Source organism: Anolis sagrei, chromosome 2 (assembly GCF_037176765.1).
Source record: "Anolis sagrei isolate rAnoSag1 chromosome 2, rAnoSag1.mat, whole genome shotgun sequence".
Classification (NCBI taxonomy): domain Eukaryota; kingdom Metazoa; phylum Chordata; class Lepidosauria; order Squamata; family Dactyloidae; genus Anolis; species Anolis sagrei.
Window position 1 is genome coordinate 253,502,888 of NC_090022.1, and position 27,612 is coordinate 253,530,499.

Below are 27,612 nucleotides of genomic sequence, written 5' to 3' on the forward strand. Positions count from 1 at the left end.
GCTCCCCATGCAGGAAAATGAGAGAAGCCTCCTACAAGGATGGTAATATATCAAAACATCCGGGTGTCCCCTGGGCAACACCCATGCAAACTGCCAATTCTCTCACGCCAGAAACAGCTTGCAGTTTCTCAAGTTGCTCCTGATATAAAAAAAAAAGTCTTTATTTCCATGACAACCAATTTTTTTCAAAATCCAGTTGTCACACGAACAGAAAGTGAGGTGAAGTCTTCTGAACAGAGGCATATCCAGCAAAGCAAACTCCACAGTGGTATTATCCAAAGCTACAAAAAAATATTTTGGACTGGAGCTACACTTTAAAAATTAACCTGTTCTGACTGACATACAAATTTAACTTAAGAACAAACCTGCAGAACCTATCTTGTTCATAACCTGGAACTGCCTGTATATTTGAGACCAACTTACTGCTTGTCTTGGTAGTGAGGTGATAAACATAGAGAATTAAAGTGATACGGCCTGTAAGTTGAAACCAGTGGTGTGGTGTTCTGCTGGTACCAAGTTGTGTGAGTGCATTTGAGGAGTAATTGGAAACTTGCACATTGTTTATAATGACACCAAAGAGCTTCTCTTGCTCATAAAAGTAAAACAACATGGAGGTCATGCTAGGATATATATTGATATAAAAGACAGATTGCTAATTGTCGTTAACAGATAATATAACACAATTATGTGTATGCTCAAGAAAGCAACAGTGATTGAAATATTCTCTGTTCTTTTTTTCCCGTATTTCGAAGGCAGCAAAACTGGACAATTACCTAGGAAGTGCTTTTTATTACTTAGGTGAATACTACAGAGATATAGCTGGAGATAAAAACAGAGCTCTTGGCTGCTACAAAAAGGCTTTTGAAAAAGATAGAACCGATGGTGATGCTGGAGCAGCGGTGGTGGATTTGAGCACTGAGCTTGGAGACTTGGTACTGTGTATTTTCTTTCAAAAACTATCCATTGCAGTGCAGGCATTTGGAACGGTTGCAGTGTTTTTCACAAAATGCTGTGGGTTCAAAATTACTTTTTCTTCTATTCGAGTTAATTTTTTGCAGGGTTACAAATCGTTCCCTCTTCTGTTCATACTAAGCAAAATAATTTCAAATTATCTTAGATTGTCACTCTTCTCCTAACTTCAAAAATATTTCCCACTCATTCATTTGGGTCAGGACCAAATGGAGCAATTGGCATAATTGTTCAAAAACTTTTCTGAGATGGGCCTTTTGTGTTAAGAGATGTTTCTGACACATAACAAGTGGTTCCCCCAAATATGTTGTGCTTTATTTGTTCCTCTAGCTTTCAGTCAGTTAATTTCCTGTGTAGCATACATTTCATTTTTGCTTCTCTGATGCTGATTCCTTCATCAATTTCTTCCCAGAATTATTATTTTTCTGAATTCATTTCTGTGTATTTAGCTATTTATTTTCATTTACAAAACAGCAGAAGTAACCACACAAGTGGAATAACTTCAGCAAACCAGGCTGCATTTTTGAAGCTGTCATGTGTGAAATTCAGTCCCTTCATTTAATTGTTGCCAAACCTGAAAGTAGACTGATAGAGAAGTTCAGTCCTGTTCTCCATAGTATTTCAGTGTTGAACCGATAGAGGGAGCCTTTTGGATGGAAGTTTTTAAGTTGTGGCTCACCTCATACAAGCTATTGCACAATGCATTGTAATTAAATAAAGCTTACAAATAAGTAAGGTTTCTATTTAAATACATTTGATTTCACTGACTCTGACTGCAACAACAATGACTGCAACCATGGTTGCCTTGTGAACCTTACTACAGTATGGAAACAAGCAAGGAATGATAAATTGTAAGTTCTTCCAAGAACCACTGAGATCTTTGCTGTTATGAACTCCATATATTGACGCATTTTAACATGTGCCAAACAGCAATTTGAAGTTTATTGTACTTGAGATTATATCTTTGAAATTATGTCTTTTAAAGTCATATTTTTAAAGTATTCAGAAGTAAATTATAGTTGCAGCGATTTTTGCTACATGCCCAACAAATTGGTGTCTATACCAGAGCTTACCACAGAAAGTATAGTAGCTGACTTCCTACATTGGTAATGTAATGTCTGTCTCTGCATATGTATTAATCATGCTGTGCAACTCTTTATGTTGGATGTCAGTATTGCACAACTGATTGAAAACCCAAATGTATTACCTTATGCAGTGTGTGCACATTATGCATAATGGCACTTCATGTGCAATTTCACTTCAGCCTTGAATTTACTGTGGATATTTCACAGTAAAATGTCCAACCATTTCCATAAGGGAGTTTATGTGTGCACAGCAGCAAAGTTTTGTCAATAAGTATAATAGACAGTGTGATCCAGATCTTAGCCTCAAGATCTGTGTTTGTTGTCAAAGCTAAATGTTGGAACATGTAACTATTGGGAAATATAATTTGGCCCGAAGACTGAGCTGGAGGGAACTGCAGAGAAAGACGAAGCCCCAGACCAGGTTCCTAGATGCTCAGTGTGACACTAGTGAACAAGGGAAAATCTATGTGATGCAGGAAGAGAGTGTGTGTGAATAAACACAGAGAGGAAATCACCATAGACATGCTTTGCTTAAACTAGAGAGGACACACAACAAAAGTTCAAGGTATGCAAAGGTTCCAAATTCCAGACTTAGTAGGAAAAGCAGTCTTCTGGAACAAATTTTCTGAAAAATACCTTTTTATCAGGAGAAACCACGAATCTTGTCCATCTGTATAGAATCACTATCTGTTTCTGTTTGTTTCATTCGTAAGGCCCCGTTTTAGTTTTTAAGCACCTCTCCCAAAAAACAGGCGCCTTTCCCAATGAGCTTTTTCATCCCAGGTCCAAAAAAATGAATATTTTCATCACATTGGTGGCAATGGGTGGGCTTCTCACGCTCCCTTCCCTTCAGTTTTCAGCACCAGCAGTCATGGGTCCTTTCTGGGTCTGCACACCATATACACACACACACTGTTTCCAAGGAGAATGTGTATGTGGCTTGGAGGCCCAAAGTGGCCACAACTGCCAGGGCCTGCAGCTGAGCACCAAAAATGATTACCAAATGATTACTGTTCCCACTTTTCTTTCATTTCACTGATATTTCTGTACTGGGGGGGAGGGGGGGTTAAACAAATTTGTGCCATCCAAATGAAACAAACAGTATGAAAACACAAATTAAATGGCTGAAACGGTTACTGGGTCCATGACTAGGAACCACTGCATACGTTTGATGAAGAGGCAGGGCTCCCAGCTGAGGAGTATGATCTCCAGACAGGTGTATGCAAATGTGGATGAAATCAAATATAAGTCCTCAGTAACTACTAAATCATGGGAAAATTTAGGTTTAATTTGATTTTGTTCTCTGTTGCATGTGACTGCTCTTTGCAACTATGCACACGCATAATAAACTCTTCTCATTATGTTTGGTTGTTAGAACACTGCCCTTGCCATCTTGACAGAAGTGACAGAACGAGCAAGTGCTGGGCGAGCAAAATGGGCTTGGCTTCGTCGTGGGCTTTATTACCTGAGAGCTGGCCAGCATTCTCAAGCAGTGGCAAAGTAAGAGAATTACTTTGTATAATTCAAGTTCAAAAAATAATTTGTATCCCATTTATGTTTTAGAAAGGGATTTTTTTTACTCTGAGTTTTACTGCTTGATTCTAATTTGCAGTAATTTGCATAAAAATGTGTCATCCTTTTATGCAGAACATCTGAGCATTTTCTCAGCATACTGTAAATATGATGCGTGCATACCTCAACCATCTGCTACCACTGCCAACTTACTACAGAGCCCTGTAGCTGCTTCAAATGGTTATTTCATGCTTCATGGCAAGAAGGCTGGTTTGGGGAAGTTCTGGCTAACTTGCCTATAATCATGTGCCGAATGATGACTTCTCCTCTGATCATTCAGAGTTGTCTGTGAATTTCAATACTTCTGTAATCATTGTGAGGGAAGAGGGTGTCAAACATTTCTCTGATCCTGCCTGCTTGTCTCGAAGCATGGCGTGTCCATGAGAAGCAGCTTCAGGATTTTGCAATAAGTTTGGAGGAGAATTTTGGGTGCTACACAAAGAGGAATGAAATACCGATCTTCACAGTGGGTTCATCAGGTATTATGGGACTGCTGTATTGCTTCCACTGAGCATACTCATTAATAGGAAAATTTGGGAACTATGCTTTGTGCAACATTGATGTAGAGCCCCCAAGGAGCCTCTCTCTTGTCTCTGAACACAGAGTGCAGGATTCAAGCTGAAGCTACTGCTGATCATACAGATGAAACATTTGGTAGTTCAGCATTTTCTGACTGTTATAATTAAGCTTATAGGGTGCTGTTGTACACGCCCTAATAAAATCAATTCACAGTGTTTTCCCTATGTATCCAGTTTGCAGGCAGCTCTACGAGCAGATCCAAAGGACGCCAACTGTTGGGAATCTCTTGGAGAGGCATATTTGAGCAGAGGTGGCTTCACAACAGCCCTAAAGTCTTTCCGAAAGGCCAGAGAGCTTAACCCCAAATCTATATATAGTATTTATAAGGCTGCAGCAATTGAACAGATGCTAGGAAAATATAAAGAGGCTATTGCAGAATATCAGCATATCTTGAAGAAATCAAAAGATTACGTTCCTGCATTGAAAGGTATTCATTCATTTTTGTTAGATTTAGTATCTTAGTTATGACTAGGGATCATGAATTTGCTTTTTTAAAACTCTCTGTATGTTATATGCAATTATTTGGAAGTAATGTGTACATACAGTATATGTAATACCTAAATCTCAGTATTACCATCACCCCATTTCCATGCTAATTTATTGCTGTATTTCTGCTGATGTGCATGAAAGCACTATACTAAATTTAGTTTATGCTAAATTTGCACAGTAGCAAACACATAGTTTCCATTTTTTTTTCATTGTGCATAAAGCTGAAGTGTTTAAATACAAACACTTAAGCTTTATGAACAATAAAAAATTGGAAACTATGTGTTTATTGCAGTCTTATCACATGTTCATTATTTTCTTCCCAGGTTTGGGAGAATGCTATTTCATGATGGCAAAGACTGCTCTTGCTGACTACTTGGATGGAAAAGCTCTGGACTATATCGAGCAATCCCTTGGATTTTTAGCAAGGTTGGTATTCTCTCATACGTATGTATATTTTCCCACTATCATCTTAGGGTCTTATAAATATTTAAAATACTGCCTTACTTCTGTGCATATAATTGACTTCTAAGCAAAAAATATATAATTTTAAGTAGTTAGTCCTTGCAGATGATGCAAACTATATGTCCTATCTATTTCCCATTTGTTTCAATGTTAGAATAAGATTCAATCCCCAATGTTTTGCTAATCTGAGAAGAAGCTTACACGAAGTGTACAATAAAGCTGATAATATTAGATAATATGAGTTTAGTTTGGGGGATTAGAAAAATGGGTGGCAGGAAAATCCAGGAATAATTGACTATGTGCTAAAATTCATTGAGAACAGTTTTGTCTCCACATGGTATTGTGAATTCCTGTTGATTTTATAGAAAAGTTATAAAATGGAGTAATACAGCTTTTTATTCATGAGTTGAAACTTTATGTGTGTTTATGGCTGTGAAGAGATATCCCCCCTTTTAGCTCCCTCTTCTTAAAAACTTCCTCTGGAGGGCTAAGAGAGGACCTTTCAGAGTAGCGTATGAGTTGACAGCGACGGAACTGATAAAAATACCTGCCTCCACTTCCTCCAGTGGAAAAGGAACTTCTATTTAGAGAATCACCAGTCTGAATCTTCTTTTTCTTTTAGAGCTGCAAAGCATCGCCCAGAAGCATCTTGCCTTTGGAAATTGCTTGGAGATGCGTGTACTTGTGTTTGTGTTATTACACCTTCCAAAGTGAATGTGAAAATTTTAGGATTCCTTATTGGTCAGGACAAGGACAAATGTTTGCTGAAGAAAAGTGACCTGCTCAGTTTGGGAGGAAGGTATTGCAGAGCATATCTATATATAATGCAGTATTTCGCAGATTTCCAAGGTTGGCTGACTATCTTCCTTAACAGTGTGTTATTGACATGAGGAGGGGAGGTTCACAAGAGAGTGGAGAGGGGGGGGGGGGAGGCTGTGTTCGGGCAAATTCAAGCTTTTTTTTTTTCAAGCAGCACTTCTCATGGCCCTTCATAAGACTGTAATATTGTTTTTGGCAACTCTTGAGAACATCTACGGCATCTTTGGAATCTGCCTTTGCAGTTCCTATATCAGTTTATATGTCTCACAGCTGCCATGATTCACACTGAAGAGTGGAATGATGACTGCTAGCAACCTAGAAGCCAAGGATTAGAAGAATAGCTAACACAACTGCCCAGCTGTCTGACTAAGCAAAGTTTTAGTTTAAAGGACAACTGTAAGAATCCCAAGAGATTGAGGGGGGAAGAAGAACCAGTTGAAAAAAAAAGTTAGTGCTGGTAGCTTCTCCCGCCATCTCACACATTACATTTTGGCTATTTTGTCTATATATCCTAGAATTAGTGGTGGAGGCTCCTTCTTTGGAGGCTTTTAAGCAGAGGTTGGATGGCCATCTGTTGGGGGTGCTTGGAATGCGATGTTCCTGCTTCTTGGCAGGGGGTTGGACTGGAATGCCCACAAGGTCTCTTTCAACTCTATGATTCTTTGATTCTAATTCTGAGGTTTCATATTTTTTTAGCAGAAGAGTTGGCTCAGATGAAGGCCCTGGAGTCCTTATTCTCTGCACCAATCCTCTTAAGTAGAAATGGACAACTGCACGCCAACTCCCTTGGTGGGTTAGAGTAGTGCAGTTTTGGCCAAAAATACAATCTAGATGTGACCTGATCTCTATTTCTGTTTTGTACTTAAACACTTTTCACTGATCTTTCAGTTTTGTTGCATGGAATTTGACTATGTGTGTACAAATATTCATTTTAGATGTTTATTTTGAGAGTTTCATTCTTAACCCTACTCTGTGATTTTGAGAGTTTTATGAGTAATCCCCCCCCCCCCTTTTAAAAAAAAGAAATTCAGGGCATTTGTGGTTTTTGAATGGAATTGAAGGACAGATGCACAAAATGGTTGCGGGCCACAAGCACCTTTTGGACTACACTGCCTCCACCCCATCTCTTAACTATGGAAGTTGGGGAACAGCCTCTCTCTCTCATGTAGCATCTTGGAAGAATTTGCCTTTAGAATGGCAGGTGTATAAACTCAATAGCCTATAAGAAAATCCTTAAACTAATGTGCCCTCTTCATTTTGTGATGTATTTTTCTGTAGATGTTATGGAAGAGGATTAAAATTGATGTCCTCCCCAAATACATGGTGTGATCTTGGGATTAACTACTATCATCAGGCGCATCACCTTTCGGCAGTTGGCGGCAGCAAAAATGAGATCAGTGAACTGTTAGAGAAGTCTGTACAGGTAATTTAAAAAAATCAGTTCCTGATTGTTCTGTTTGATGCAGTTTCTAGCTATAGACATTCTTCAGATATCATTTCTAAACCTTAACCAATACAAAACACTTTATGTGATAATATACAGAAAATGTATTGTATATATTTTTTAGAACTTATGGAATTACTGTACATATCTCTCAATCTTTTCCAGTGTCTTAAAAAAGCTGTCAGAATAGACAGTAAAAACCATCTTTACTGGAATGCTCTTGGAGTGGTGGCTAGCTCCAAAGGTACTTTTCAAAATATTTTTTTTTTCAATTATTGCCTCTCTGTTAAATTGTTCAGAGTTTCCTAGGTATTGCACTCAATGTATTTGTATCTTTCAGGTGTTGGAAACTATGCCCTTGCTCAACATGCATTTATTAAATCTATTCAAGCTGACCAAATTGTAAGTTCTCTAGATAATGCATTTGTTCTGAAGGGGGGACTTTAAGAATATTTTGGTTTAATATCTTTAGTATCTTTGTTTTTGTCTAGAATGTTGTGGCCTGGACCAATTTGGGAGTCTTGTATTTAACCAGTGGAAACATAGAGGTGAGTGTTCTCATGTGATGAAGCACTCAGTCAGTTGTGCATTTGAAGTTTAAACAGTTAGGCGAAGCGGCAGTTTTAGGGGGGAAAAGGAAATGTAACCCTCCCTTTTGAGTGACGTATCAGAACACTCAGATACCCAGTCCATGTTTTCTGACTTGTTGGTCAGGATGTATTTGATTAAGATTGGGGGGAGGGGGGAGCAAAACCAATGATAGTGTTTGCGATCATTGGCACTCCTGTATGACACTCCTGACACTGTTTTTTGAAGAAGTAGCAGCAGCCTCCCTTTTAAAAATAGTTTAAAATTGACACAATTGGAGTATGGATGGTTGAAGTATGGATGCTTGAAGGATTCCTTGTTTTAAAAGCCGAGTATAGGTTGAGTAATGAATTGTGACATTAACAATAGTGGCTATATGAAGGAAACAGAATCTACCTCTGAAAATAAACTACACTCAGCTCTCCACATTTGCTGAGGTTAGAGGAACAGGACCAATGAAAATGAAACAGACATGAATAAAGAAATTACAATCTTTTAATCTGAGAGAATGCCTCTTTAAGAATTTCTAGATCTTCCAGCATAGTCTATGGTCAATTTCTGCTGGAAGCTGATCATAGCATTGGAGGACCTAGAGATGGATAAGAAAGGTGTTTTCTCTGGAAATCTCTGTGTCTTCCAACATGACTGGTGGAAGTTGACCATAGAGTCACACTGGAGGACCTACAGATTCCTAGAGAGAACATGTTAATCACATCTGTAAGTAATCAAATCCACAAAATTCAAAAGTGCAAGTGTGGAGGGATGACTGTTCATCACTAAGCAAATTTATTTACTTATTTACTCTGCATCCTGCTTTTCTCTACCCTAAAGTGGACTAAAGTCGGCTTTACATATGGCAGCTATTTGATGCCTTTAGACAACAGACAATTAAATACACTTAAGTTAAAAATTAAAAAAATAGAGTTGAAATGCACATTAAAACATATAAATATCATCATCACTATTAAAATCATGCCATCCACAATCGAAATCCGGGGCATTCCAAAAAGCATTGCACATATTCGTAGTTATTATTGTGGTAATAATGGTGGCGGTAAAAAGTCAAGGTTAAATGGCCTTCAGTCCCTTGGGAATGTTTTCTGCTCTTTCCCTTTTCCAAGGTATTTATTCAAAAGTATTAAAAAGGCTTACGTTGCAATCCTTAGGCGCTGGAAACATAGCTATTTCAGGAGGATGGGGGCAGTGGTAGTTCTGAGTCTATCTTTTAGGCTCCTATTAGTTGTATTACATTTTCAGGGGTGGGGAAAGTCTTACCTATATACTGCATTTATTACAGATGAAACTTTGAATCTCGAACTTTTATTTATTGAAGGTGCCAGCAGAGCTCCCATAGAAGTTTAAAAGGCTTATATTACTCTTTTCCATGTCTGAGAGAAAGGGGGGCAAGGTACATCCTTAGCCACCATGATCCAATTTAACATTTTTGTTTTGGTTTTATATATTCATCTAGCAAGCACATGAAGCCTTCAAAGTAGCCCAGTCTCTGGAACCCTCCTACCTAACATGTTGGATTGGGCAGGTAAGGCATTATAACTCAGGAGAAGTGTGGTATATGCCAACAGTTTTGGGGATTTGGTTATTATAGCCTCTGAATTACACAATTGTCCAGCCTATACTGAAAATGATTGATAACCTACAAATGCCTTAAAACATAGGCCCAGGCTAAATAAGAACTCTAATGTAGAGGTTCCTCTTACTGTTATTGCAGCAGTCTATAGTTCTATACTGTGTCATTAAAATATCTCAACTTAACCCATCCATGTCTATCCATGGTTACATGTCTTTCATCCAAGAATCCAGGGCAAAGGAAATTCGCTCTGCACTTTCATAGCACAAGGAAAGCATCTTATCATAGTAAATCTAAGGTTGCCATTCAGAAGAATCAGCCATAACACAAATTGTTTCTTTGCTGATTTCAAGTTTGGGTTGGCAGAAATCCAAATAGTTTAGGAGTCGCTACAGGTATTCTACATTTTCTAGTCCTGCCGACAAAAGAAAGGCGAGGGAGAGTGGGGACCAAGGTACATGGTAATCAAGTTTTGCCATGTCTGTACTTTGAAACTTCAAGCGACATAAATGGATTGCCTGTGTTATATCAACTCAAGAAACAGTTTTCATTTTTTTCTCTTTTGCTAGGCTCTCATTGCAGAGACTGTGGGCAGCTATGAAACTATGGATCTCTTCAGGCACACTACTGAACTCAGCATGCATGTAAGCCCTTGTCATTACTGCAGGTTGCAAACCAGTAAACCAGACATTAAGTGCTTCCCAAATAAATCTCATTACAATTTCCAGTGTTTCCACTGAGTTTCTATCATATGGATATTTGAAATGCAACTGTATATTTTATTTAAAACAGTATGTTTAGGGGTTTGCTGCAACCAGTCAAGTTCCCAGTGTTTAGTTAAGAATAGCAAAAATTGTGTATTTTGCCAACATTTGATGAGGTTATATATTTGCTGTTGTTATTTGCCATCAAGTCAGTTTTGATTTATGGTTACTTTATGAATGATAGAGCTTCAGGTCACCCTGTTATTAGCATCTCTGCCTGTGTCTTCTGAAGTTAAGGCCACAGTTTCTTTAATTGAGTCTATCCACCTGTAATTCAGTCATTCTCTTTTCCTACTGTGTTCTAGTTTACCAAGTATTAGTACCTTTTCTGCTGAATTATGTGTTGCTATGATAGTTTTGGGGTTAAGCAGCTATAAAACACTTAAGATTTCCTACTAGGACAGTTATTGATTCTATGTTTGTTTTTTTACTAAGCTTGTCCCAGTTCTAGGGGGAAAGTGAATGAAAATAAATATAACAACAATCATTTTTCTTCACTCAGACTGAGGGAGCAAAAGGCTATGCCCATTGGGTGTGTTCAACCCTACAAGACAAAGGCAACAGAAACACTGAATTGTATAGATACAATATTCTTCAGATGAATGCCATCCCAACAGCCCAAATTGCTCTGACCAAATACACAGGTAACTTCCACTTTTAAATAACAGTGTCTGAGTCATAATAAACCAGCTGTGAGAACACAGATGACCTTGCCCAACTTCTCCCTATTCTCCTGATGTTGTGTTTGAGGAAAGCTAGAGAGGAGGGTAGAAGGCAATAGTCACTCTGCTCCTCTCCTGGCTTCCTCCCACTCTTCTCATTGTCACATGGGATACAAGAGCCAACAAACATTTATAGAAGGCTATATCTTCCCTGATCCTTGGCCAGCTTTATCTGTACCTCCTTATTGTTATGGAATACTACCCTAAAAGCAACCAGAGCATCCAAAAACAAACAGGATACAAAAGTTGAGCATCGACTCATTAGCGAGCAGAGCATGAAGTGCCATGTGATGTGGCTGTAAATAATTCAGAGCTTAGGAGGCAAACATGCAGAGTCCAGTCTTAAAAATCACAAAAGGTTTATTTACAATAATAAACAATTACTGCATTTCTTAATAATCAAGAACTGAGTCTGAGCTACTCTAACACCCATCTCTTCTAAGTTTTCAAAGGAGGGGAAAATTCAATCACTACATCTATCTTGACACACAAGCAGAGAGAGATCTCAAAGCATACAGGACATACCCTCCATAGTAAAGTGTAAGAAGGCAGAGTCAGATTCAAAAAGGCTTGCAGTAGAAATGTATCCATTTTAAACAACCAATCAGAATGAGAGCAGAAACAGAGAAGAGAGAATAAAAAGATACATTCTCAACTGTCATACAGGAGACATGGGGGAAGGGAAAACCTTAGTCTATACAAAACTACCTAACTGCTCCTCTTTGAGGACTTGAGACTTGAGCAGTGTGGGGTTGAATTCCAACACTTAATATTGTGCAAGAGATCAGAGGGCATAGTTGAGCCAAAGTTCCCCTTGTCTGTCCCTTTCCCCTTTGGCTGCATTGTTTTGAAAATGTTTGGCAGAAAAAGCAAAACAAATAAATTATTTATTGTCCCTTTTATAGAAAGAATCCAAAATGATGCATGTGCATTCACTATGCTTGGCTATTTAAATGAATATCTTCAACTAAAAAAACAGGCAGGAGATGCTTACCAAAGGTAAGATTTTATTCAACAGTATTTATTTTTTTAAAAAAAAATCTTAAATGGTCTATGTCCACTATTCATCCTGACAAAACTATCCTCTGTTTTAGCAGTAACACAAAAACAATCTAGAATCTTGTCTGTCTGTCTGATTCTACTATGAAATATTATGGAATGAAATTTAGGTGTTGAAATATCCAACTTGAGAGAGTGAAGAATCAATGTGGTATGAATATAATTTTGCCTCAGTTTGGAGAAAATTATTTGCTTAGGCTAACAATGTTTTTCTTCATAGTTTTGATTTCTTTAAATATGTATCCTGCGCTCCCTGGAAAGCTCAAAGAAGGTCATAATGTTAGAATAGTAGGAAAAAATTTCAGAACGTTGTGGATTCAATTCCATGCATGTATACGGCAAATGCGACGTTCAAACACTAAATTACTTTGGGTAAAGACTCTAGTTCTGCTGATTGAGAAAGAGTTTTTGTCATACTATAGGACCGATCCACCTGGAAATTGAAGTATGAATAAAATGATCCCGGTGAAATAATAGCAAAACTTCTAGCTCAATATATTTTGCAGGTTAGCTCTTGCTATGAAAATGACTAGAATTATTTTTCCCTCCTTCTCAGAGCAGTTCAGTTGTTGAAAAATTGTGAAGATAAAGAGAAATACAACATAGCCATGAGAAATTATGGCAGATCACTGTGGTAAGGCTGCTTAGTTTTTAATTCTGAAAAATTCTGAAAAAACATTAACAAGTCTGTCCTTTGATTTATTGTACATAGCAACATCATTTCTTACAATGTTTTCATAGTGGTTAAGACAGCAGTTCCAAACCTTTGGTCCTCCAGGTATTTTGGACTTCCGCTCCAATAATTCCTCACAGCTAGTAAACTGGCTGGGGTTTCTGAAAGTTGAAGTCCAAGACACCTGGAGGACCAAAGGTTGGGAGACACTGCTATAAGACATAATTTTAGCACAGGCCCAGCGTGATATAATGGTTAGAGTGGTGGACTACAACTAAATAGGACGATCGAGGTTCAAATTCACTGTTATCCATAAGGCTCACTGGGAGACCTTGAATCATCTCACCTCTCATTCTCACCTATTTGACAAACAATGGGAGCAAAACAATATGCCTTCCTTTGTAGTACTAGGTAGAAAAGTGGCATATAAAGATAGTAAATAAAATGATGTATCTCTTGACTTGGTTCTAGAGATGTTTTGCACGAGAAAAAAAGCAGTAATTATTGTCATAGCTGCTGTAGTCTTGTTATAAGTGATGCATTTTGAAAATATAATCAACAGGGAATTGGTCTCTTTTTTCCTTGGTTTCAGCATACAGAGCATCAGCATTTAGGTTTATCAACTTTAACTATAATCCCAAATCTTCCCAAATTCATATATATATATATATATATATATATATATATATATGAGATTAATTTGGGGGAAAGGAATTTGAGATAAGCAGGACTACCCTATGTATTCATGTTTAAATTAACTTGATGTATAAGTCTAGGGCAGATTTGGGGGCCAAAACCAGGAATTTTGATCCAACCTGTGGATAATTTGAGGGTAAATCACCAGTGTTGCTTTGAAAGGCAGCCACTCCTGTCTGCCACTAGCATTTCTTTCCCAGCCATTCAAAAAGGCCAAAAGTGGTGCCACAGAAAGGAGAAAAGAGCGTATAAAGCAGGGGTCCACAAACTTTTTAAACAGAGGGCCAGGTCACAGTCCCTCAAACTGTTGGAGGGCCGGATTATAATTTGAAAAAAACCATGATTGAATTCCTAGGCACACTGTACATATCTTATTTGTAGTGCAAAAGCCCTTAAAAACAATACAATAATTAAAATGAATAACAATTTTAAGAAATATAATTTAACTGATTTACGAGGCCATAAAAATCTCCAGGAAGTTTGGAAAGAATGAGGAAGTACTTCATCAGTGTCACAAACGGATGGTGAAGCGACAGTTCCCCTGGTGGCCAAAATCTGGAATATTAACTAGCCTCTGAGTGTCTTTCTATATATATTATGTCTCTATGACATTGAATGTTTGCCATGTATATGTACATTGTAATCCGCCCTGAGTCCCCTGCAGGGTGAAAAGGATAGAATATAAATACTGTAAATAATAAATAAATAAATAATAAACTTATTACTATTTCAATGGGAAATGTGAGCCTACTTTTGGCTGATGAGATAGGATTGTTGTGGTTGTTAAGTGCTTTCAAGTAGTTTCAGACTTAGGTTGACCCTGAGCGGGGCCCAGGTAAATGACCTTGGAGGGCCGTATCTGGGCCCCGGGCCTTAGTTTGAGGACCCCTGGTATAAAGTATCACTACATCTTTTAATTACTTCCGTAATTAACTAACCTCTCACCTTTCACCACTCAGATCAGCAAAGCAGTGGTTCTTTTTTAAAATAATAATAATAATTTATTTATAGACTGCCCTCTTTCCCCATAGGGACTCAGGGCAGTTTAGGTACTGTACTTACGCTGATCCATAGATATGTTGATCAAGATTTCTTGGATTGATTTTTAAACTAAAATTTCTAGATTGAATTATGAGTATCATAGGGTATACTCAGGAGAAGACCTTTGCATAAGCACAAAGATACTGACATAAAATAGGTTTCACTCACTGATTTGAAAAGTTCATTCAAAGTTCCTGAAAGGGGTTTGCTTTGTTTATATGTTCTGAAAGGGTTTTCTCTTGTTTCTTTTCTGAAAGTGTTCTTGGTCATTATGATGATGCAATTCAGGCGTACTTATCAACTGGTCTCTCAGAATTCGATGATATTCTGGGAATTGCCTTGGCTTACTTCAAGAAGGGAGACTTCCAAGAAAGTCAGAAAGGTAAATGTTTCAGGCACACAGCATCTCTTCTAAAGGATTATTATGAATTTGAAGCACATTAAGACCACAATATTATTTGCCAAAGGTGAATGTCTATTTCCAGACAATGTTCTTCACACTTGTGGTTCTGTCAGTTATTTTAAAAGGAGGTGAAATTATTGATGGAAAATATTCTACAAGTTACTGAATATATTCAAGTATAAGCCAAGTTTTTCAGCCCTTTTTAGGCTGAAAACATCCCCCCTCGGCTTATACTCAAGTCAAGGTTATTTATTATTTTACTCTGTTGCTATAATTTTTTATTACATTCATTATTTTACTCTATTTATTATGATTATATTTATATTATTTTATTTTATTATTATATGTATTATTTTACTTTGTTTTTATTATTAGTTCATTTATTATTTTACTCTGTTATTATTATATTTATTATTTTACTCTATTATTACTGTTATTTCCATTATTTTTCTCTATTATTTTTTATTACATTTATTTTGTTACTCTATTATTATTGAAAGGATAGGTAAGCACATTTACACTGAAGGTTAGAATAATGGTTTAATGTTAGCTGGACAGTCTTATCTTAAACTACAATTTTATGTAAATATTCAAAAACATGTAACCTACTGATGCCTCAATTAATGTAATTTTATTGGTATCTGTTTTTATTTTGAAATTTTCCAGTAGCTGCTTCGTTTCCCACCTTTGGCTTATACACGAGTCAGTCTGTTTTCCCAGTTTTTTGTGATAAAATTAGGTGCTTCAGCTTATATGCGAGTTGGCTTATATTTAAGTATATATGGTATATTTTGTTGCCCTTAGGCTTTTTTCATATCATGGAAATGCAGCCTAAATCTAATATTTTTTTTATCTTGATCTTTTTCTTTATCTTTCTTTATAGAAATAGAGAGCGTATCCTGCTCTCTCATGTGTTACATAAAATGAAATTTGATACATTTAAACATTCCATACTCCCCCAGAGTTGCACATAATGCTCTCCTTTGCATCCAAGAAAACAGATTAAATTGTTTAGCTGCAGGGCAAAAATGGATAGATTAAGAAAACAAGGAGAAAAGAAATGGATAGAATTATCTGTTCAGGATAAAGAGAGGCCAAGAGATCTTATTTTCTGGATGGTCACAGATAGTAGGAAAAATACAATGAAAAGACTACTTCTGTTCCCCTGGTTTATAAGCTTAAAAATGGAGGTAACTTTTTTATACCTATGCCCAGAGCACATTTCTCTTCCTTTAAATTTCTATGTTTTCCTTGCTAGCTTATGAAAAAGCAATTTCCATGGTTGAATGTGAGCAAGACAAAGCATATATCCTCACAGCCCTGGCAATCATGAAATACAAGCAGAATCAAGTAGATGATGCAAAGACCCTCTTATTTAAATGGTGAGTAATGGGTATTTATTTAAAACTATTTATTTATTTGATTTATTTAAAACAGTGACACAGTTTTCCTGTTGTAATAATTCCTTCCCATAGCAAGCCCAGATCGAGAGCACCAGTGCCAGCAAGATTGCAGGCAAACCAGAGTTACAAAAAAAGCAAAAAGCACAAATATTTTTTTTAAATTCAAAGCTGTGCATGAGCCACAAAATTTAGATTGACAGTTGGGAGAAGTCATAGTTATTCCTTATGTTGCCATGCTTGCCTGCTACTATTATGGAGATTACCTCTTTCTTGTCAAGATAGTTTTAGTCATGGCAACAGCATTTCAGGTTTGACTGTCATTTGGGATGGTGAAATCATCCTACAAAATATTAGCTGTTCATTTTGTTTCTTTCAAGACTGAGAAGAACATTGGTTTAAATATGTACTCTAAGAGCCCCAAATGATGATAAGAACAGAATGTCACTTCTGTCTACAGTTCCACAAAATGGATATAAGGAAAAAATACCCTATGTTAGTGCTGATCTTCATGCTTGGTTTTGCAGAGCCATGTCTTGTTTCAGCTGCCCACAAAATATGTTAAGGAATATGTTAAAGGTGTCTTCATACTGACCTTTTTTTACTATCAAAGAAAACATTAATTGTAGGGGTAGTTATACGTAATCTTATTTCACTGTAAACTATGATTGGTGTTTTATAGTGTACACAATCCATTATAGAAAGTATTGTTAGTGTTATGTATGAGCTTTGGCTTTGATCCACTGTAATCTTTTTCCAGGTGGCAGAATCTCCTAAATTTTTATCATTTGCATAAATTTTATTTCATTCATTTTTTGTACATATCTGTACAATGTCTAGGAATAAATAGATCTGCAAAGGGAGCAACCTAATAGGGAATAAATATTTTGTATTTTGTATTATTATTGGTGTTATTATTATTATTATTATTATTATTATTATTATTTGATACATAAGAAGATTAGCACACAGCAAACAAGATCACTATGCTAGCATTTGTATTGAATCACATCTCGGACACTTCCCAAGTGTCTAAGACTGTGAGATGTATTGGTGAATAATGCATGCAGATCCGAGTAGGGTGGCTTTTTTGCAGCTGACAGATGATAATTTTGTCAGTGCCAATTGTTTTTAAGTGCAGGCCAGTGTGCCGATCACCACTGGGGCCACCTTTACAAGCTTGTGTCAGAGTTTTTGCAGTTTGATGTTTAAATCCTCATATCTTGTAAGCTTTTCCAGTTGTTTATCGTCAATTTTGCTGTCATCTGGGATTGCAGCCACGACAACCCATACTTGTTTTTTCCATTATTATTATTATTATTATTATTATTATTATTATTATTATTATTATTATGTCAGCCTAAATACCCTAAAGGTACCAGATTCTATTGGAATTTGGAAGCTAAGCAAAGTTAGGGTAGTACTTGGATGTGAGCTCACCAACAAATACTTGGTGCCATAAGCTATATTTTAGAAGGCATGGGTAAACTTCGGCCCTCTGGATGTTTTATACTTCAACTCCCAGAAATCCCGGCCAGCTTACCAGCTGTTAGGAATTGTGTGAGTTGAAGTCCAAAACACCCAGAGGGCCTGTTTTAGAGGAAAGAACCAACAAAACTAACTCTGAAAAATTTCTTACCTAAAACAATCCTATGAAATATATATGATCATCATAAGTTGACAGGCAGCTGGAAGGCATGCAGACACACACACCCACACACATACAAACACTGCCCTTGAGATTCTTCACTGTGGTACCCCTTAACAAGTTGCCAAAATGGAGGAGATACATCTGCCACCTCTGGGACATATTTATATAAAATTGTACAACCTACAGTAAAGGTATAGTTGCAAATTGAGGAATAGTGGCTATCACTTGAGAGCCAGTGTGGTGTGGCTTAAGTATTGGACTAGAAGATGAGAGACCTAGCTCTGAATCCTCACTCAGACACAGAAAACCATTGGGGGATCTTGGCCAATCCACACACTCACAGCCTCAGAGGAAGGCAAAGGCAACCCCCCTCTTGAAGAAATCTTGCCAAGAAAATCCAATGATAGGGTTACTATAGTCAGAAATGATGTGAAGGCAAACAGCAACAGCATATTGTGATTCTAAAGGTATTCCTTTTACTTTATGTGTTTAACAATTATAACCTGCAGGGTTTTGGCAAACCACAGGGTTATAGCACTATTGCCCAGAATAAAAAAGCAAGGTAGGCATTTTTGACAGTATTGCTTCTTCTTGATTTTGTTGTTTTGAAGTGCTTTGCAGTGCTTCGAAAGGATAAGCAATGTATGGACTGGAGGTGGCATTTAGATTTTTTAATGGTGTTCCAAGTAAATAATGCATCACGTTGTACTTTTAGATAATAATGCACTGAATAATCTTTTATCTTACAGTTCTATATTACAGAAACCAAATATAGAAAGTCTGCAAGCTCTGTGCACTTTAGGGCTGATAAAGCAGGATGCTACACTTGCAACAGCAGCACTTAAAGAATTATTAAAGCATGCAGAAAGAAAGGATAATATTTTTATGAGATGCCTTTTGACATCTGCTGTCTATGCATTACAAGGCAGGAATCAGGCTGTTCAAAGACAAGTTTCAAGAACAATTCACAGGTATGTAATCTATGTTTTTGCAACAAATTCTTCTTCCCAACTGAGTTTACCTTTCAAGGCAGATGGGACTGAAGAAAATACCTTTAGCTGAGCTATCTATGAGCAAGATGACTGAGTTAAGCATAGTGGATAATCCCTAATGTTTTTGTCTATGTAGTCAAAGTAAATGACTACAGTTGTCTTTCTTTTCCTTATCCAGTCAATAAGCAGACAGCCATTTTCACCTACTGATTCAAACAAGTAAACTCATCCAACTCAAAAGTGCTCAAGTTTACTTCTAAAACACCTGAAAAATAAACAAACCCTTAGGTCAGTGGCTCTCAACCTGGGTTTCCCAGATGTTTTTGGCCTATAATTCCCAGAAATTCTAGCCACTTTACCAGCTGTTAGGATTTCTTGGAGTTGAAGGCCAAAAGCATCTGGGGACCCACAGGCTGAGAACCACTGCCTTAGGTCAATCATTTTTCTTCCCTTTAAACATGCCCAGTTGAAATTGGAGCAGGACCTGAAATTTTCCTTTTTAGATTGGCGCATTGATTATTAGGGGAAGGGCTGGAGTAAAATTTGACAACAAAAGGGAAAGAGAAAATGGAGTGGGATTGAATGGAGACTCTTGGGCCCCATTGTACTTCAGTAACATCAGACTTCAAATTTGGGTTAAGAAAAAATTCCTTTCAGGACATTTATTAAAAATAAGTAATGAATTGTTGGGTTTCAGCAATAGTATTATTCTGTTTTCAGACTATAAAAAATAAAACAGAGGAGAAAGAGTCTTGGAGCAGTTTTAATGTGTTATTTATTTCAATTAGAGCATTCAGAGAATAAAATGAATTCCCTGCTTCAGAGGAACTGGAATTTTAATGCCCAATACTCATGCTGATAGATAGACAGATAGATAGATAAGTCTTAAAGATACTGCAAGACTTCTTTGTCCCATTCTCTTTTATTTATTTTTTTATTTTAACAGAACAGATTTTGTACAAAGTCAGCAAGGATTTGCCCAACGATCCAGTGTATCCGTTTATTTACTGTACTTGAAGTTCACTGTATTCCATGTTTCAGAACATACAAAAGAGAATTATCTGCAGAACAATTTTGTTTTGTATGCATATAGCAAGGATATGTTTCCAAATGATTACAAGTATAATCAGCTTGAAATTCATTCTGCCATTCCTCCCTATCACATTTGTTCTGATACTTCATAATAACAATTTAAAATGATAGTGCAAAAGTTTTTTTTGCTCTTGAGTAACTGTTTTCATTTTGATCTTCAGTATAATTTGCCCCATTTTTGAAGTCTTGATCTGTTGGTATAATTTGGAAATCGAAATCTGTCTAAATCAATCAAACCTGGATATAAATTATCCAAATCTGATGAATTTTCAAAGCAATTCTTGTACTTGAATATCCGTTCCTAAATCATGATACTTTTTATCCTTTTCTATCCTAAAAAAGCTATTTGAGTAAATTTTAAAGTGCAATATAGTTGTTCAGAAAGCAAACTATAATTCCAGCCAATGCTAAGGACTTAGGTTAATGTAGAAAAATGTAATTTCAATATTGTCATCTCTCTTTTAGTAACCCAGATAATCCTGCTTTATGGTCTCTCCTGTCTCGACTGGTACCTCAGTATACACCAAAGAATGCAAAGGTGAATGTGCACAGGGTGAACCTTAATATGGAATTTTTTCTTATTTCCTCAATTATATAATTAGTAAAGAGAAACGTGTTAATAAAAGGGTTTCCAAAGCGGTAGCCATATTAGTCTGTTGCAGCAAAACAATAAGCTTGTGGCACTAAAGACTTATGCTGAGTGTAATATCCAGTTATTTGTGGGAATTATTTGTCATTATTAACTGTTTAGTTTCACATTATGTGGAAGCTAGATGCCTACATCTTTGAATGTCCACATGTTCCCATGTAACACATCAACTTAAGTTGTCCTTGAGTGAGCAAGCCTCTCCTAATCAGGCAGCAAACGCACTCCAGGAAGAAAATGCAATGTATGTCACAGAGTGTATATACTTAATGAGACCATTTCAAACATCCCTATAAAATTTGGTGAAAATCTTGGTGGAAATGCCCATCTACAGACAAAATCTTATTTATAGATTTAGGGCAGGAATTCAAAAAAGGCAATTATGAGAACTCTGCTCGTGGAAACCTTTCAATTAATGTGCTACACCAGATCAGTATATTTTTCATCATTCTGGGATGTCAGCACATTTAAATGTGCAAACCTGTTTGACATTTTCACATATATTGATCCAAAGGGCAGTAGCATTGTCCTACCTTATTGATCTGCAAAAGCTATAATATTCTGGTATGCCATACCATGATCGATATTTTGTCTTGCAGGGTGGGGCTGTGGCAGGAACTGTTGCTCATATTCATGATTTAAACCATGGAAAGGTTAGTATTTTTCCCATAAAATGATTTTTTTTTATATTGTGCATTGGGGTGGAATTTTTTTTAGCTAAAAAGAACAATACTCACCTGCTGTGCATTCTTGTGTTTAGAAAGCTTTGTTGAATACCGCAGTTAATCAATTGGCTATAGGATGTCACACAACTGAAAATGAGAAGAACAATGCTTTGAAGAATATCCAAAAGGCAATCCATCTTTCCCCAGGTGAGTCATACTTCTTAATGCAGACTAAATGGTCTGGATACTTGAATATAAACAGGGTTTTTTGATAGTTGTTTTTGCTTTATAGCATAATGTACTTATTTTTGAACAATCTAAAAGTATCATGTTTTTATTTTAATGCTTGTTTATGGCATATAGAAAATGAATTTACTAGTTGCCTGTAGTAAGGTAATGGTAACTGATTTTTTTTAAAAAAATAAACTTTTCATTTGGAATTGTTTGCAAAACAAAGTAGCATAACTTTCTCAATTTATTAATTATTTATTTATTTCCTGTATTTATAACCTGCCCTTCTCACCCCCAAAGGGGGACTCAGGGTGGCCTCACAGCAAGCACAATCAGTGCTTTCACATAAACATTCAACAAATACAATTAAAACATTAAAACAGTTAATTAAAAAGCAATTAATTAAACACGCCAATTAAAATCCAAACCCAGGTCTGGGTCAATTCATTGTCGCCAGTTGCTTAAATCTTCTTCTCACTAGCTGCTATTCAATGGTCGAAGGCTTGGTCCCATAACCAAGTCTTGAGCTTCTTTCTGAAACTCAACAGGAGGGAGATGGCCAACCTGACATCCCTGGGGAGAGAATTTCACAGACGGGGGACCACTGCTGAGAAGGCCCTGTCCCTTGTTCCCACAAATTACGCTTGCGGTGGGATCGAGAGCAGGGCCTCTCCATATTATCTTAGACTATGTGATGGTTCATAACAGGTGATACAATTTGTCAGATAAACTGGGCCAGAATCATTTAGCATAGTGTCTTAAGAGACCCCTGTAAACATTTGACTTAGCAGTGAAGCCGCCTATTAGAATTCTACTTATTAAGCATAAATGTGTAATGACCTGAGCTCTTTTTCCCACAGAGTTCCTTTCATTTACCTAAACTTTAAGGCTGATCTGGGAAAGGCCTCTAAACTATAGGTCTGAAGTAGTCGTAGCTTTGTAGGCAAGTCATTCAAAACCAAAAGACACAGGAAAAAAGAAGAATCCTTTCTTAAAGGGATGCTTAACATACTCAGAAAGAAGACTGGAGATAGTAAACCCCTTTCAGATTGATTACTATGTATTTGTAGAGTCTACTCTCTGTATCCATGGATTCCACCACCCACAGCTTGAACATAAGTTTTTAACATGCAAAAAGCAAACGCAGATTCAGCTGTTTTATATAGCATTTTACTACACCATTGTATTTCATGGGACTTGCACATCCATGGATTTTGGTATTCATGGGTGGGCCTTGGTATCCATGGGTACCAAGGGACCACTATATATGTGTTTAAACTTGCTGCTGCTTATGTGGAGAGAGATTATAGAAAAAGCATATCCCACCCCTATTGATATGTTGATTGGATCCAGAGGCAAGGATAGTGATAGGTGTACTAGGCCCAAGACTAGATCTGTCTGGTCCCTAAATTTAGCAACAGACTTTACAACCACTTTCTGGTCTATTGACATAGCAATGTTCATTTTATAATGACTTGTTCATTTTCGTCATTATCCATGGCCACAGAACACTGCAGGGAATTGAATCCCTAGGGAACTGAATCCTGGGCAGAGGAATCAAATGAAAAGCTCTAAAATATGTACGTTTTGGTAGTGAAATGTACAGATCTATGCTTTTTCAACGTACCAGGGTAACAGCTAAGGCAGCCTAATCTGCTTTCCCAATTTTTCCTCTGTTTTGCTTTTCACATCTGGTCAGTTAGTGATTCTGGAGGCAACTGTTTACCTCACATGTTATGCATAAACGCAAACAGCTACAGTAGAATTCCATTCTTTCCCAGTTTAAGTTTTATTGTAGCATTTACTGTAGACATACTACTGCAACCCAATATTGAAAGTTTGTCTTTCTCCAGACCTCCTATACCAACTTCCCATTGGTAATGCTGCAACAAAACAGAAACCCCTTCCAGCTAGATAGGAGACAAGAAAGGGGAGTGGATTGTGCTTAGCGTCTGTAAAAAAGGACTTTAAAGGGAGTTCAGGCTTTGGGATGAATGCATGGAATGAAAGCTAAAATATAAAAAGAGAGTGATATTCCTATTTGACTCTGTGGTAGTTCTTGAAGTGTTTGGGGTTTTTTCACATTGTTCCCGATTTCTTATACATGGATATAACAAAAAATGCAGAAAAGCCTAGCTGTTATCAGTTCAAAATTTCATCTGTGCACTTGTAAATCCTTTTTTTAGACTAAGTGAAGCAAACCATTTTTCACTAAGCTTTTCAGCTATGCATGTAAAAATGTTTGTGTGTTCTGAAGCCCTGTATCATATTGCAATTCTGAATTGATGCCTCTGATAAAGAAGCTGGTATCTTATGATATGAACTTCCAAATGTCTTGAGCGTGTAAGCATTCTGGGACGGTATCTTATTTTATGTCTTTGGTTTTGCATCACTGGGTACATCCACTTGCTTAGCTGCTCAGTCATTCAGATGATATATTTGGAAATTGACAGCTAACTCGTATTTCTTCCAGATAATCCGGCTGCTTGGTCAGTGCTCCTAGCTGCTTGTCATTCTGAAAATACTGTTGTTTGTTTGCATAATACACATCCAAAGAGGAGAAACCTGGAAAAAATGATTGTAGCCACAATCTCAGCAAAAAGTAAGGGTTTTTTTTTTTTGGGGGGGGGGGGATATTGAGTAATCTGAGGAGGAAACCTTTATTAATTTTCTTCTGTAGTCCTCTGAAATACTGGTCTGTGTTAAGTTGCTTCAACCCTTAAGGATGAGACTTAAATGCATTCTAGATATGTTGTGCTTTTGATCTATTATCACAAAGAAAAATGATAGAAATATTGTGCATGAGAAGGCAAGGTCTACAAATGCAGCTTTCAGGCTGCATGTGAAATGGACACTGTTTTAAATGCTCCTGTATGTCTCAGTTTCCTTACAAAGAGAGAACTAGCACAATGAAGAGCTAATTGAGCCAGAATCTCTTTTGCTTTGCTACATTTTACTTGGAAAAAGAAGAATGTGATGGTTGTACTTTAGACTATTATTTATTTATTTATTTATTTATTTATTAACGGCATTTCTAGCCCACCTTTCTCAGCCCTAAGGCGACTCAAGGCAGTTACAGATTGGCAACAATTTGATGCTACACATTCATAAAAGATACAATTAAAAACATTCAACATAGCACTATAAAAACCATATAAAAACCACTAGGGCTTCTTAAACTTTTCCCCTTTCTGCCTGAGAATTGATTACGTGACCATGGGTTTATAGGTAAATAAAGTAGGTATAAAGTCAAAAATTTACTGATAATAAACCAGCATTTGCAAAGCTTATTAAACAGGCTGATTTTCCCTGAAGCATCTTTTGGGCGAGTGGGCTTATTAACAAAAGACCCTCCTCATAAATGTATAGCAGAGTAACTTATCAGCAGCAGCATGACCCAGCACCAGTAGCTAAAAAGAACAAAAACACACAGACCAATGTTATCTCTTCCATAGGAGGCTTTTCTTTATAGCAAAATAATATGGTTGCACTATTTACAAAAACAAGGCTTCCATAACACAAATGAATTTCAGTCTTCACGTTGGAGCTTAACACAAGGCTTTCTCATAACAAGACCTACCTCACACTTTGAGACCTTTCTCCCACAGTAAAGCCTACTACCACTGAGACCTATTCTCCCACTGAGGCGTTCTCTCATGCAGAGAGGCTTCTCTCACACTGAGAGCTCTCTCAGGCTGAGGCATTACTAAGCCACAGGCACGCCTTCTTATATTGAACTACAGCTTTTGCTGAGTTATCGCATCTATCTAACCTTTTCAGTGATCGATTCACATTAAAAATACCTTGTTAAATTTTAATATTTCTGACAGCATATACTCCAGAGTTTATTATAAACACTGCACATTGCTGCTAACAATCCATGTAGTGTCTCAAACAACCACAGGTGCCGTTCAGAAACGTTTTACATTGCCAGATTTTTCAAGACCCCCAACATTGAACTAAGCAGACCCCATTTGAGGTCAGAGCCCACAGTTTAAGAAGCACTGCTCTAGATCAAGTCAATTGTTTGTAGATGCCATTTTTATGCCACAGGATCATGAGTGCCTCAAAAATCAGTTAGTGGCCCCTTCATAGTTTTATCATATTGAAAATGAATATAACAGACAGACCAATATTACGCACCACCATGTTTCTGACTAATTTCCTATGCATTACTGTTTCTTTCAATCACAAAAGTCGTGCGTGTTAGTATGTTATTATTCATTTTGTTAGGAATTTGTGATTTCAGTTGCAAATCAAAAACGTTACTCAAGAGACTGATTTTTGTGCATTAAGAAATAAAAATGAAGTTTCAGAAGGGCTATCAGGTCTTGCTTTTTCTTCCCTGCATAATTTGAGGTGACTTAGGATAGAAACAGCTTTGACTTCAGGTATAAAGTATTATTAGGGTTAAGGGGCTTTTGAGTGAAGAGTAAGGGAGCTTGAAAAACCTGTGCTTCCTTCAAGGAGCTATGTTTTGGATTTATCAACTCCTTGAACAAAGTCAGTGGTTACTTTTAGTCTAAGAATTGCTTCACTGATGTTTTTAAAATATGATTGCTTATGTTTTCTGTTGCTAAAGTTTTAAATGTGGATATGAACTAACCAAAGGTGTTGGAAGTAATGAACTGTATTTTATTTCTAGCTAAAGAAAAGGATCTCCCTGTTTCCTATGCCCAAGCTCTTGAAGAGTGGTCTCTTTTCGAAGCTATTACTGGCTTAAGTGAGACTGGGAGAACTTCAGAAGCAGAGGCACTCTGCACAAAGGTATGGTCACTGTCGGCAATCTTTGTAGAGAAAAAACCAAACTATAGCATTTTGTTTAATACTTGCAGTGAGTATGTTGCACAAGAGCTGTTTTATTTGCTTGATTTGAAACATGACATCATACTTGTCTACATTACAGTGGGTTCTGATAGAAACTGAATGCTGGAAATTGAACTCAGAAGTAAGAGTATCATTCTGGAAGAAGATGTGGCTTCTTTTTCCATTTTGAGAACTAGAAAAAGCAGCTCAAACAGTGAGGAAGGCAGGTAGTTGGAGAATAAAAAAACCTGCTATAGCAGGTTGATGATGATGGTTTTTAGCAGATAGGATTTCAAAGGGGAAGCCACTATGCCAAGAGCAATTGCAGTGCTACTTTAGGGCATTTCCCCCTTTTTTCATTTGAAGTATTGAAGTTGTTGAGGCAGAAAACATATTGGGAACTATGTTAAGACCTGTTGGCAGCATTTTCCTCACTCCTGTTGTACCTTTTGGGTTTTTTGTTTTGTTTTGGGGTTGTTGTTTTGTTTTTTGTTTGTTTGTTTGTTTTTTTACATTTTGGGTTATCTGCCCCTATAAAACTGCAGTATATTTTTGTACAAATCACGGCAAGTTTTTCACTTTTGAAAACAAAGTATTTTGCGTAAAAACCTCTTTGTGGAAAAACTTTGCAAGTACTGCTTTTTCTCATAAGTTGTCCCAACAGGCATGCTTTCTTGTAAAGCAAGAGACGGTTGACCAGTCTTTGTTACAAGCCAGACTCCAGATGGAAACATTAGGAGCTGCATAAGAAGGCTTCAGAGACTGAATGTTGCTTCCATGCCATTCATTCTATAGCATAAGAAATGATTGTTTATTTTCTCTTTTATGTGAGGATAGGAAAAAAAAAGAAAGATGATGATGATAAAGTTTTGTAATTACTTATGTGTCACTTGAATCCATTCGTGGAATTTATTAAATATTAGATAGACACACATTTCATTGTCTTCCTGTTTGGATCCAAAACTCTTTGACATGAGCCTGAAAGCAGTCCATTTACTTATTTGGGAATTACTTAAGAAATATTCTTATAGTAGGGTTCTAGACATGAAAATATTAGCTGATTGGCTTACAAAATAATAATCCTGATAGCCTTGCCTCCGGCATTTTTCCTGCTTTTTTGCTTATTGAAAACAGAGAACACCTGAATCTGTATCAACTCAAAGTTGGCATTGCATT

At 36.9% G+C, this 27,612-nt stretch overlaps 1 protein-coding gene across 2 annotated transcripts in view; it reads left to right on the forward strand.

The window, feature by feature from the left end:
• SKIC3 (SKI3 subunit of superkiller complex) overlaps window positions 1–27,612 on the forward strand; it is a 60,657-nt gene that overhangs the window by 21,771 nt on the left and 11,274 nt on the right. For both annotated transcript variants that reach the window (XM_067464539.1, XM_067464538.1), the window contains exons 15-36: window positions 753–932; window positions 3,430–3,554; window positions 4,379–4,632; window positions 5,018–5,120; window positions 5,779–5,955; window positions 7,254–7,398; window positions 7,585–7,663; window positions 7,760–7,821; window positions 7,911–7,967; window positions 9,479–9,547; window positions 10,165–10,239; window positions 10,862–11,003; window positions 11,987–12,080; window positions 12,697–12,774; window positions 14,808–14,932; window positions 16,212–16,335; window positions 18,754–18,975; window positions 20,554–20,626; window positions 21,334–21,387; window positions 21,495–21,606; window positions 24,104–24,232; window positions 26,276–26,397. In XM_067464539.1, the coding sequence (XP_067320640.1) occupies window positions 753–932; window positions 3,430–3,554; window positions 4,379–4,632; window positions 5,018–5,120; window positions 5,779–5,955; window positions 7,254–7,398; window positions 7,585–7,663; window positions 7,760–7,821; window positions 7,911–7,967; window positions 9,479–9,547; window positions 10,165–10,239; window positions 10,862–11,003; window positions 11,987–12,080; window positions 12,697–12,774; window positions 14,808–14,932; window positions 16,212–16,335; window positions 18,754–18,975; window positions 20,554–20,626; window positions 21,334–21,387; window positions 21,495–21,606; window positions 24,104–24,232; window positions 26,276–26,397 (2,601 nt within the window). The remainder of the gene's footprint in view (window positions 1–752; window positions 933–3,429; window positions 3,555–4,378; window positions 4,633–5,017; window positions 5,121–5,778; window positions 5,956–7,253; window positions 7,399–7,584; window positions 7,664–7,759; window positions 7,822–7,910; window positions 7,968–9,478; window positions 9,548–10,164; window positions 10,240–10,861; window positions 11,004–11,986; window positions 12,081–12,696; window positions 12,775–14,807; window positions 14,933–16,211; window positions 16,336–18,753; window positions 18,976–20,553; window positions 20,627–21,333; window positions 21,388–21,494; window positions 21,607–24,103; window positions 24,233–26,275; window positions 26,398–27,612) is intronic.